This window comes from Camelina sativa, chromosome 7, assembly GCF_030686135.1.
Source record: "Camelina sativa cultivar CO46 ecotype springtype chromosome 7, ASM3068613v1".
In the NCBI taxonomy this organism is placed as follows: domain Eukaryota; kingdom Viridiplantae; phylum Streptophyta; class Magnoliopsida; order Brassicales; family Brassicaceae; genus Camelina; species Camelina sativa.
Window position 1 is genome coordinate 14,022,377 of NC_141886.1, and position 11,277 is coordinate 14,033,653.

General features: G+C 36.6%; 3 protein-coding genes across 3 annotated transcripts; 2 read left to right on the forward strand and 1 right to left on the reverse strand.

Annotated features, from left to right (window-relative positions):
- Positions 1–2,986: 2,986 nt before the first annotated feature.
- On the reverse strand, positions 2,987–5,389 carry LOC104700931 (patellin-3). The gene is made up of 4 exons (XM_010416535.3): positions 4,117–5,389; positions 3,844–3,968; positions 3,607–3,757; positions 2,987–3,469 (listed from the first exon to the last, which is right to left on the reverse strand). Exons 1-4 carry the CDS (start codon positions 5,068–5,070, stop codon positions 3,221–3,223), a joined length of 1,479 nt encoding a protein of 492 aa, XP_010414837.1. The 5' UTR covers positions 5,071–5,389; the 3' UTR covers positions 2,987–3,220.
- A 217-nt stretch (positions 5,390–5,606) lies between these two features.
- On the forward strand, positions 5,607–7,340 carry LOC147941179 (MICOS complex subunit MIC10-like). Its single transcript, XM_087458186.1, has 3 exons — positions 5,607–5,960; positions 6,356–6,516; positions 7,142–7,340. Exons 1-3 carry the CDS (start codon positions 5,828–5,830, stop codon positions 7,154–7,156), a joined length of 309 nt encoding a protein of 102 aa, XP_087314312.1. The 5' UTR covers positions 5,607–5,827; the 3' UTR covers positions 7,157–7,340.
- A 60-nt stretch (positions 7,341–7,400) lies between these two features.
- Positions 7,401–9,319, forward strand: LOC104700932 (uncharacterized). The gene is made up of 5 exons (XM_010416537.3): positions 7,401–7,750; positions 8,308–8,498; positions 8,657–8,758; positions 8,876–8,927; positions 9,017–9,319. Exons 1-5 carry the CDS (start codon positions 7,660–7,662, stop codon positions 9,127–9,129), a joined length of 549 nt encoding a protein of 182 aa, XP_010414839.1. The 5' UTR covers positions 7,401–7,659; the 3' UTR covers positions 9,130–9,319.
- The last annotated feature ends 1,958 nt before the right edge of the window (positions 9,320–11,277 follow it).

The following is an 11,277-nucleotide window of genomic DNA, read 5'->3' on the forward strand; positions in this document are numbered from 1 at the left end:
CTCCCCTGAACATTCCTCTGCCTCGTCCTCTTCCACTTTTGTCATCGTGAACAACTTTGAGGACATGTTCTTCCTCGTGACTGCCAAACATTCGTTGTTCATGAACAAGCAAGTTCCCGTGCAATTCATCAATGCTCAACATATTTAGATCATTTGACTCTTCAATCGAACACACGACATAATTGAATTTGTTTGTCAAAGATCTGAGTATCTTACTCACCACCGTGCTCTGCTCCATCTTCTCACCATTCGATTTCAGCTTGTTCACGATTGCCAGCGTTCTTCCCAGAAAAGTGTCGATCTTTTCTCCTTCTTTCATGGTCAACAGCTCAAATTCTCTCCGCAACGCTTGAAGCTGTGCCCGTTTCACCTTAGTAGACCCCTGATACTTCTGCTTCATTGAATCCCAAATAGCTTTTGAAGTCCCCTTGTCAAGAATTGTTTCCAAGATTTCCCTATCAATTGATTAGAAGAGAAAATTCTTGACCTTCAAATCTCTAAGCTTCGCGTCTTCAACCAACTTCCTTTGGGCTTCACTTGCTGGTGTTGATCCGATTGCCGCAGCAGGAATCCCTTCTTCCACCAGACTCCACATCTCCTTGCTTCTCAGAAAATTCTCCATTGTCATTGACCAGTAGTCGTAATGACCATCAAATCTGAGAATAGCAGGCTGAACAAACTTGTCTGAGGTCGACATCTTCTCTCTCTTTAAGTAACTCTTTTCACACAGTTTTGCCTTTTTCGTAAGCTCTAATACCAAATGTAAATGCAGAAACTTAAGAATGCTAAAAGGATACTTCATTCATAAAGGAAACAATGGCTATATAGCCTTACACGATAACTGAAGCAACTGAAAAATAGGAAACTACTTGACCACGACTTCTAATCAACAACTCCTACAAACTAGGACATGATTGACCACTACTAAGACTCGTCAAACATAACCACACTAACAGAAATTTGTGAATTAACCTATAAAGATCGGATTAGAATGAAATAATTAGTCTGTTCAGAATATTGACCTCTAGATTGAGTCTAACATGTTAAAAGAGTTAGTCCAACAGAACAATGGTCCGTACGTATGACAATTTAAAAAAAAAAATAAGTTTGTAATAAATGAAATGTTGATTTATGGTCGAACTTCGAATTGACCTAAACATAAATATCTCAATGTATACAAAGTTTTTTTATCATTTCAAGTTGCCCAATTTAGTCAACGAATATAAACCGCTAGTAAAAGTGGCTGATTTGGATAGATTCGTTTCATATGCCAGTTGATTATCATCTTCACGATATGGGTTTATAAATATCTTTTGGAAAAAGGATAATGAAGCAAGTAAGAAACAAAAACCATTGACAAGCAATTGGAGATTAACAAGTAGTTCATATCGTGGAAATTGGAATATTACTTAAAACATAAGAAAACACACATAAATAATAGCTGGGATAGGTGTGAATGTTGACAAAATGCAAACTAATAATGGCTAATTGGCCATGGCCTACTCATTCTTTAATAACCCAATAAGTCTAAAGTTAACATCAAGACTTGTCAAGTCTAATCCGCATGTTTTATCAAAGTTATAGTTAATCAAATATCAACCACGGCCCTTATTACCCTGATGATCAAAACAAATCTTTTCATCTTAATTTATAAACTAAACTGTATACATGTCATTTTCCTTTATTTATTTATTTATTTATTTTTCTTCGTCAACTTGCGTCATTCATTTTGAAAATGATAGTAATATATTCATAATGAGATGAGGATACTAAAAATGGCCAGTTTTTTCTTCGAAATATTCTAAATAGAATATCATCTAATTTTGAAACTTTAATTTACAAGTAAATTTCATTACTAGAAGGCTGAAAGCTACCACCAAAAATAGATGCCAACATCGTGTCTTTAGAACTTGGATTTTTTTAACAAGATCAACCAACAACATTGCAAGTTGAAAAGAATACAGAGTGTCAAACCTGAAAACAGCTAAAGTTGGTTTTATTGTTTGGTAGAAAGCATGGATTTGTAATGGTTTTACGTAATTGAATAATATGTAAATATTAAAATATGATGTACAAAGAAATGGGAGTGATCATAATGTCTGGTCCGAAGACAGTTCGGAGTTCATATGAAAAAAATGCATAAATAATCTTACACTAGAAAAGGGAGGGACATGCGTGGACCGACACAACAAAAACAGCCATGAATGCAATTTGAACATATTCACTACTGCCCTAGTCTTCGCATGTGCTTCTTCATCAATTCCTCATTCACTTTCTATTTGCTTTTTTCTCTTATATAATTCTTAAAAAGAAAATAATAATATATCACTTTCACACAATTGAATTACACAGTAGTTGTGGTTGGTTGTTCACTTCACTTCCATAAATAGAGGTAAAGTATGTGTTTATAGTTATACATATACAAATGTTTATGAGTGTGAAAAAGGGTTTGCAAGCATGTTCATTCATACTACTTAAAGGTTGTTCATTTGACCATTTTTAGTTTTAGCAACGATGATAAGTATTGTTTTAAAATCATCATCGATATGATTCTTCAAAACTCTGTTAAATCTTGATAAGTAATTAAAGAAAACCTACATTTCGTGTGTTTTAATTAATAGGTGGAAATAATAGTTTTTATTCATAACTAAAGCTCTTTGAAATCTTGAATTAGTATTCCCAATCCATAATTGTTATTTTGAATGATGCAACAGCCAACAGATTTAGTGTAAACAAGACACAAATGGAACCTCTTCCACCCACTCCAGTCTAGAGACAACAACATTATGTCAGTGTCGCAGAAGTTGTTCCAACGTGTAAATCAACAGCCTTTACGAATCTTTTATTTGAAGTGAAATTGAATATATAATAAACCTCGTGATTTATACACTTGATGTTTGCACGACACCTAATAAGACGTATACAGTTGATTTCATAAACAGACACAATCAATAAATTGGTTGAGATTTTTTTTTAAAAAGAAATATTTATTTCAGAAAGTCATGTAAATTTTATTCTCCTCAAATGATTACAAGAGCAAAAGATGCAGCAGCTCCATTGTATTATAAACCACACATAAATTACATGATATATGATGATAAAGCAAACACTCCCACATATACAACAACCACACATAAGACGTATCTCACTTCTGTTTAAAGAAAAACAAAAGTCTAGAAACAAACATTTTTTTGTAAATTTAAAAAAAGTTTGGAAAGATTTAGAGAGGTTTGACATTGAACCTGTAAACGAGCTTCTTCTTTTTAGAGGTTGGGTTGTCTACTGTGAGTAAAACCTTACCAAGCTCGTTCACTTTGAAGCTATGGGTTAACACCGGTTCATCGGATGGTCTCATCTTCCTCGGTTTTTGTATAACCACCGTGTAAGCATCTTTCTCTTCTGGCACAAACTCTGCTTTGTAGCTCACTTCCCATCCAATTACCCTTATCTCCCACACAAGTTCACATTTCTGCGCCAACAACAACTTGAAATCAGACTTCACAGGATTTTACTAAGCATCATGACTTAATGATGACCTTTGGTTTCAACTTGCAATTGTTAAATGTTTTGAGAACTGGATATTGCTGTTATAAGGACAAGACTAACCTCATAGATTATGATCTCAACAGTTTGTTTTGTTCCGGGCTTAACAGTGATCTCTGAAGCTGCATCTTCCAACGAAAAGTCTGGATTGCAGTCACAAGGATCCACACTCAACCCTCCGTACTGTACAGGAACTTGCTCGGGTGAAATATATCTACAGTCCACATTTTCCAAACAGAGTTAAGAGACTAAACATAAATGGTTTAAGTAAAGGCTCAATAAAAATATTTCTAAAGTTACTTGAAGAGGGTTTCAGCAGAACTTGAAGGACCAGAAAACACTAGCTTGCTCTTTGATCGTGGTGTCATGAACGGACCAATCACAGTGTAAAACACAAGGTACCACCAAGGAACATTGATAAAAGCCTGAAACAAAATTCAATCATGCCTTAGTAAAAAGGGCCAAAAGACAAGATGCTCAGATACCAATGAAAGACAATAAAACAGAACAAGCAGAACCATGTTCCTTGTTCCATAAGTACAGATCCTAAGGAAACCAATCTAGAATGTATACCTGTTTGAAGACAAACTCAGGGTAATTGTCTTGAAGCAACTCAACAGCTTGCTTAGTAGCCGATCTAAGCTCTTTCTTCCCTAATCCAGGTGAGTTCTTCATATCATTAACCTGAAAAATAGTAGAAACCCCACCAGAGCTAAAATCAAGCTTCCTAATACTCCTCTCCAAGAACTGAATCCTAGTCCTCAAGAAATTTCTCCTCTTCTCCTCATCAGAAAACGTCTTGTTGTAAAGCTCCTTATTCTGAAACTCACCATAGACATTATAACACACAGGGTGACCTTCTCGGTCATGTCCATGCATAAACACAACCTTGTCAAGATCATCCACGAGATCTTCCTCGACCAGTTCATCGATCTTGAACTCTCTTCTCCACTTAATCGTGTTCTTGAGCATAGCCAACGAGTCTTTCACTTTGAAATCCCTAGCTCTAAGGAACTTCAGCAGAACGACGTCGCTTCTATCGTCTTCCAGTAACGGGATTCCCCAAATCTTGACTTCTTCTGGTGTGGTGGTGTTAGCGGCGTCTTCGGGTTTAGGTGTTGAGCCGAATTGGTGATTGTCTAAAGCATCTCGCACGAGACGCTTGAGTTCGTCGAGTGACTTCTTCTCGGAGTCCGATAGATCGGAAAGTTTGCTGCTTTCTTCTTTGAATGAACCAAGATTCAGTGGAATCATATTCTTCTTCTCTTCAGCTACTTCCTTCTTCGATGCTTCTTCGTCTCCGAGCTCTTTTTTCTCCGTCGACGCAGTTTCTGTTTGTGTAACCGTCGGGGGATGATGCTCTTCCGGCTTGGTGGCCGTTTCCGGTAGATCAGTCTCAGTCACACTCTTCGGAGCTTCGGTTTCTTTCGGTAGGACTTCTTGAGTAGAGGCAGATGCTTCTGATGATGGTTCCTTTTCCGGTGTAACGAGAGTGGTGGTGGTGGTGGTAATAGGTTCCTCCGCCATGTTTTTTTTTTTTACTTTGCCGTCTTTGTTCTGTTCTGTGATTGTTCCTAATTTGGGCCAGATTGAGTTTTGGGTTTATAGCATTGTTGATTACATGATGAGACTAGTCGAAGTACAAAAGGGTATATTGGTCACGCCGATTGAACCGGGTTGTTTTGTTTTGTTTTTGTTGTTGTCGTCAGCATGCGACATTTACAGTATGCGACACTAGTTCAACTGTGGTTTGATTTTTTAATTTTTTAATTAAAAGTATATATATATATATATTAAACATTGATTCATTTTCTTGTTTTAGAGTGACAAAGACAAAACAATCCGGCTGAAATTGGAATCCAATGATAATTCACGAATAATGCCTTTGTTAATTTTTTTGAAAGAAGAATAAAAACAAAACAGATCCACGTGAAAATTTCATATTTTTGGTTATATATATCTTCGTTTGTTTCTTTTGACGTACCTGACACCGCCTCCACGTATCTATCAAACACTGTAAAAAATTCTTCTATTTTGTCTCTCTGTAAATACTATTTATTTTCAGTCTCTCACCAAACAGAAAAAAAAAAAAAAAAAAAACACAATCGAATGTAAAGTTTAAAAAAATGGGTTGGGTCTAATAGTGATACTGTGTAATCAAGTGAGCCCAATTAGAAGCCCAAGTTTCTTGTGTGTAAAAAGGCTGAGAAAGGAAACTTCACGAACAAACGGAAGAAGAAAAAAAAATCTCGGAGAGCGACCAAATCAATCGGAAGAAGAAGATATGACAGAGAAAAAGGAAACTGTGCCACCGGAGTACGATGTGAATGCTAAGTGGGACGCATGTATCGATCTCACCGTCCGCCGCTTCGTTTACTCTTCCCTCGGCGGCGCATTCGCCGGTCTTCTTCTCTTCAGTTCGGTGTTTCATTATCCCCTTATTACTCGATTCTAGTCTTCTGATAACTCTTTTTATCTGTTTTCAGAATTGATACGTAGTCAGATTCTTAGTATGATTACTTAGGGTATAGAGTGTTTGATTCCCCCAATTTCGAAATCATATAATTTTCCCAATTGTTGTTTGAGTCGTATTCTGATAACTTGTGATTGTTTGAGGATTAGATAGTGTGATTACGGAGTTAGATTCTGAGAATGAGTTGAACGAAATACACAGATTAAATAGGGTTTTAAGAGTGTTTAATTTCTCTAGTTTGAATCATATGTTGTCGCAGTTGTTGTTTGAGTTAGTATTCATTCCCCTTAGACATAGTTTGGTATATATATATCATAATCTGGTTTCTGATTTGTTAAGGGAGTCCTGTGACAAGATGGGCATCGATAGCTTTGGGTGCTGGAATCGGTATTGGCTCTGCTTACACTGATTGCTCTCGTTCTTTCGACGCACCTTCTTCGCCTTCAGCCAATTTCGCAGCTCCCAAGAGTACTACTACTACTGAGACTTCTGTATCTCAGGTTAGTTGTAATCTCTTTTGTTATATGGCATTTGTTTTGAGGGAATCAATACATTATATTAGTTTGGGTACAAAACTGATACTAGGAAGAAGCAAAGGTTTTGAGTGTAGCTGAAGGATAGAAGAACCAAATATCTTTGCTTATGGTTGTGACAGTAATAGTAAATCGAGCAGGGGTCGCTAAATTCCACATTCTGAGCATTGTTCATAGTGACAGTGTTGTGGTTTTCCCATTAGATAAAAACAAATACATGACTAGCTGTTTTCGTAGTGATTGCTATTGAACTAAAGATTGGTGAATACAACATATGGAGCTTAGGTTTCTACCCTTCTTTGCATATAGTGGTAACTTTGGTACAAAAGCAGTTCTCTCTTGCAACTTCCAGGACTGGCAACTTCCATTATTAATTTCCACAAATTTGTAATGTGCGATTTAAGTAGAATAAAACAACAACAACAAAAAGTAGAAGGATAAATTTAGTTTTGAATGTGGGTGATGGCTGATGCGTGGCAGGTGCAGACCTCCTAATGGTTCATTAATGATCAGTGTCCATTGAGTAAAGATATAGATACCGTTCGTCTGGTTTATCTCTGACCAATCAAATCTTATGTACTTCTTGTTGCAGGCTGCGGACGAGTAGACAAATAAATGACTATAAAAGCGGAAGTTAGTAAACGCATGCAAAGATCTGGGTATCTTGAAACAGAGAGCTTTTGAATCACGCAATGATTGTTAAATTGTTTCCTTAAACCTGCAAGGACAAGTGATTTAAATGATTTCACATGTAAACACCTTCCTTTTTAAAAAAATTGTTCTATCTCTCACTCACAGTGGTTTTGAACAACTAAATTCAAGATGTTACATCAAAAAGGTTGGTTTACTCTGATTTGGGCGTCCTTCGTTTCTTTTTCTGTTATTCACAAGCCAATCGTTGTCGTTCTCTTCCGCGTTGAAAATTTGCAAAACCGGAAATAACCGGTCGGTCCTACATGCGAAGAAGTTGCTAACTAAAAAAAGAGCGAACCAATCCGAGTTCCGATGGACCGCCATAGTCACCGACTAAACAAAAAGCCTGCGAGCACGTAATCATTGACGACGACGAAGAGGAGAAGAAGAAGAAGAAGAAACTCAAAAGAGTCAGAGATGAATAGTCCACCGGAGAACGATCTTTGTTCGATATGTCATTCCCACTTCACCGCTCCTTGTCAAGCCAATTGCTCCCATTGGTTCTGCGGTCACCACTCTCTCTCTCTCTCTCCTTGAATCAATCCTTACCAGTCTTTTTTATTTTCCTTAGTATCTTGATTAGGTTTCTCTTGTGTTTTTGCTAAGTCGGTTCAATGAGATCGGACGATTTTGACCTGAACTTATCCGTTATTAACCGTTATTGCCTACGAGCTCTATCCTGATCGTTTTGCATTTTAGAATCCAACTGCAGAATTTGGAATGAAATATGATTATTTCAACTGGGATTTATCCTAAATCCTTAAATTTCCAAACTTTTAACAATTTTTGTTAACCCTCTCTCTGCTTTAACAGATTCTTGTATGTGGGTTGACTCTGTGGTTTCAGAGTTTTTGGACCTTTATCTACATAGCCTTTACTTTGTATCTTGGTTTCAATCTCTTTATGGTCGATTCTGTGTGTTTTGTTTACCCTGAGTTTGTGAGGCAAATGATCTTTGTGGTTTGTGTGTTCTTCATGTTCACAGTTCCATTGCATTTGCAGCATGGGGAGATTTTTTTTTTTGGGTTGTTCTTTCTCTCTAACTCTTTTTCAATTTATGTTTAGGAGATTGCATTATGCTGGTGTGGACGCATGGATCTACATTACTGCCATGTAAATGCCCCTTGTGTCGTCGTCCAATTAGTTTACTGGTTCCTTCAGAGGACACAATCAGAGACCGTTCAGTTGCGGAGGTTCTTGGTAAGCTTGAAACGTACAACCGACTCTTTGGCGGGCATTCAAGTAGTTTACTTCAGGTGTGTCTTTCTATCTCTGTGTTTTAAAGTTTCTTTGTTTTGAACTTTTTGGATAGATAAGAGATCCATGGAATGAATCCAGATAAGTTTGGTTTAACTCGAAATATTTAGAGCTGTAATGTCAAATCTCTCATAAGGAATTCCTTATTACTTGGCAGAGGATGCAAGACCTTCCCTTCTTACTACGAAGGTTGTTGCGAGAAATGATGGATCCACAAAGAACGCTTCCACTTGTGATTCGGGCTCGGGTTTATATCGCAGTTAAGTTCGACCTTGATCTCTCTCTGTTTACAAAGATTATTCATGTTTTAAGTTGTTACTGTTCCGTGTGGAGTTAAACTGCTGGGACTAACACAGTTTCTTTGCATTGGATGCAGATGTTTCTCAGTGCTATTTACATAATCAGTCCAATAGATATCATTCCAGAAGGTGATTCATCTTTCTAATCCCAGAATATCCTATCTTAGTTTTGTCTCACTGTCTTCTCACAAATCCTTTCTTTATCTAATTTCTTATAGGAGTTTTGGGGATAGTCGGTTTGCTTGATGATCTACTCATAGCCCTGATTTGTTTCCTCCATGTTGCTGCCCTGTACCGCTCGGTTCTCTACTTCCGTCATGCCGGTTCGTAAATCAAAGAATGTTTTCGTTTTGTGTCACACTTAAGAGATGTGCTTACCTTTTCTTGTGTGTTTATCCCTTCTCTTTACAAATACACAATTGTTCTGTTTGGCTAAGGAAAACTGAAATGTGTGATGGTAGGATCACAGCACAAAAAAAGGTTTGAACCATATATCAATCATCTTCCTACCGCTTCCTCTACGCTAGTCTTTTTGACCCTTCCACTCAAATTTGTTAATTATGGTTTTGACCATTTGACTGAGAAACCCTGAGATGGGTGATGGTGATGGCATCATACGACTGGAACAGAAAATTTATTTCAATCTCAATTCTCTCAGCAGCCACAGATCAGTAATTGAGTGGTCCTCGTTTCTAAACCGTGATAGGTTTTAATTTAACTCAGTAGCTGCTGAAAAGTCTTCACGGGTTATTACGATCTTCACATTCGTTGATAGTTGAATCTCATAATCTCTATTGGCCAAAACTGATGTTTTGTAGATTTAAGTAGTTCATTAGGAATTCCTCACACGCAACTTTGCAATTGATTCTTTTTTTTTTTGGTATTTCAAGAATCAATGGGTAAACTACTGGTCCACAAGTTTCAGCTACGTATAAAATTTAGGTTATTTTCAAAAGGTCTTTTTGATGGTTTCGCCCAAAACTAAAAGTGGACTTGCCATTAGTAGTCTCCCTAGTGTTGAACCGTTGAACACATTTTCCATTCATAGAGAGACAACACAATGTGTCATAGATGAGTGGACCACAAGATAGAACCACAATTTTTTTGTCTTAACACGGTCACACGTGCGTAGACACGTACAGCTCGTGGATTCTATTCACATGTATACACCCAAAAACACATACGCGTGATAGACTCATCTTTTTCATGTGATGTTCCGAAATTGACGTTGCTCCACTGAGAACCCAACGCCTAAATCCATCTTCAAAATGTTTGTCCTGGCCATCAAATTAATATAAATGCACTGGTTACCAAATTCTCGCTTATTTTTCTTCTTCATCATTCAGCTTCATTAGCATCCCTTGTCACTTTAAGGCAAACACATTTTCAGAAAGAAACAAAAAGAATGTTAAAGGAGTTGAATTTGGTGTTATGGGGTATTACACAAAAGTATATAAATAGTAAAATACGCAAAATTGCCCATGAAGTTGCATAATCTTCTTGTCTTGTGAACAAATGTATAATAATGTTTTGACGTGACGTTGAGTTATTATATACAGGTATGGAGGACATATATGCTCTTCTTATCAGCTTCTCTCGTCCGATCAATATTATTATCATTGCTGGACGGTCCTACTCGACAAATTATAGACACCCACGTTTACATTATTGTAAATATTTATATTATTATTAGCTACCTTCAGGACCTACTCTCACTATTAGCTTAGCTATTCTTCAAACTGAGACCTCAACAATTCAATGTTATGTTTGATAGAATATGAACATATATTTCATTATTTTGGTACACAAAAAAAATGTTCTAACGGAAACACACCTTCACTTGATGTATGTATATGTTTGTAAGGATCACTGTACTCTGTATTGTTGTAATTCTGTAGATTGATATCGAGATAAAAGTTTCGTGAACTTTTGTAAAGTGTCGATCTTTTAATGAATATCTAAGTATAGTATACAAAAATAATGTTTTAGTCCAAGATGAATGAGTAAAATATAGTCTAGTGTTTGTATCTAGTGACATTAACTTTAAACTTCTCAAATGTCTCCACCAATAGAATTTTTTTTGTCATATGGAAAGAGACTGGGCGAAGAAAGGACCCAAATGAGAAAGGGGAAGGGATACAGCTGGGGAAGTCAACATCCAAATCCAAGATCTTTCGTTGATTCTCACTTGCATAGTTGTTTATTAAGCCGTATCTCTTCCCATTAAACCGACACCTACTACATATCGCAAGATAATTTATTAGTAGGTAACTTCCTCACGGCCAATACAGCATTCTCTAATTTAAATTTTAAACTAGCTAGAAAGTACTGTAAGTATAGAGCAAAAATACTGATGTGTTATGTATAGAGCAAAAACACTGAAAACTATCAAATTTCATACATTGGACTCTATAAATATAATGCAACGTTTTATATACATTAGTGTTTCATTAAAAATCATTTACGTAAACAAAATTAT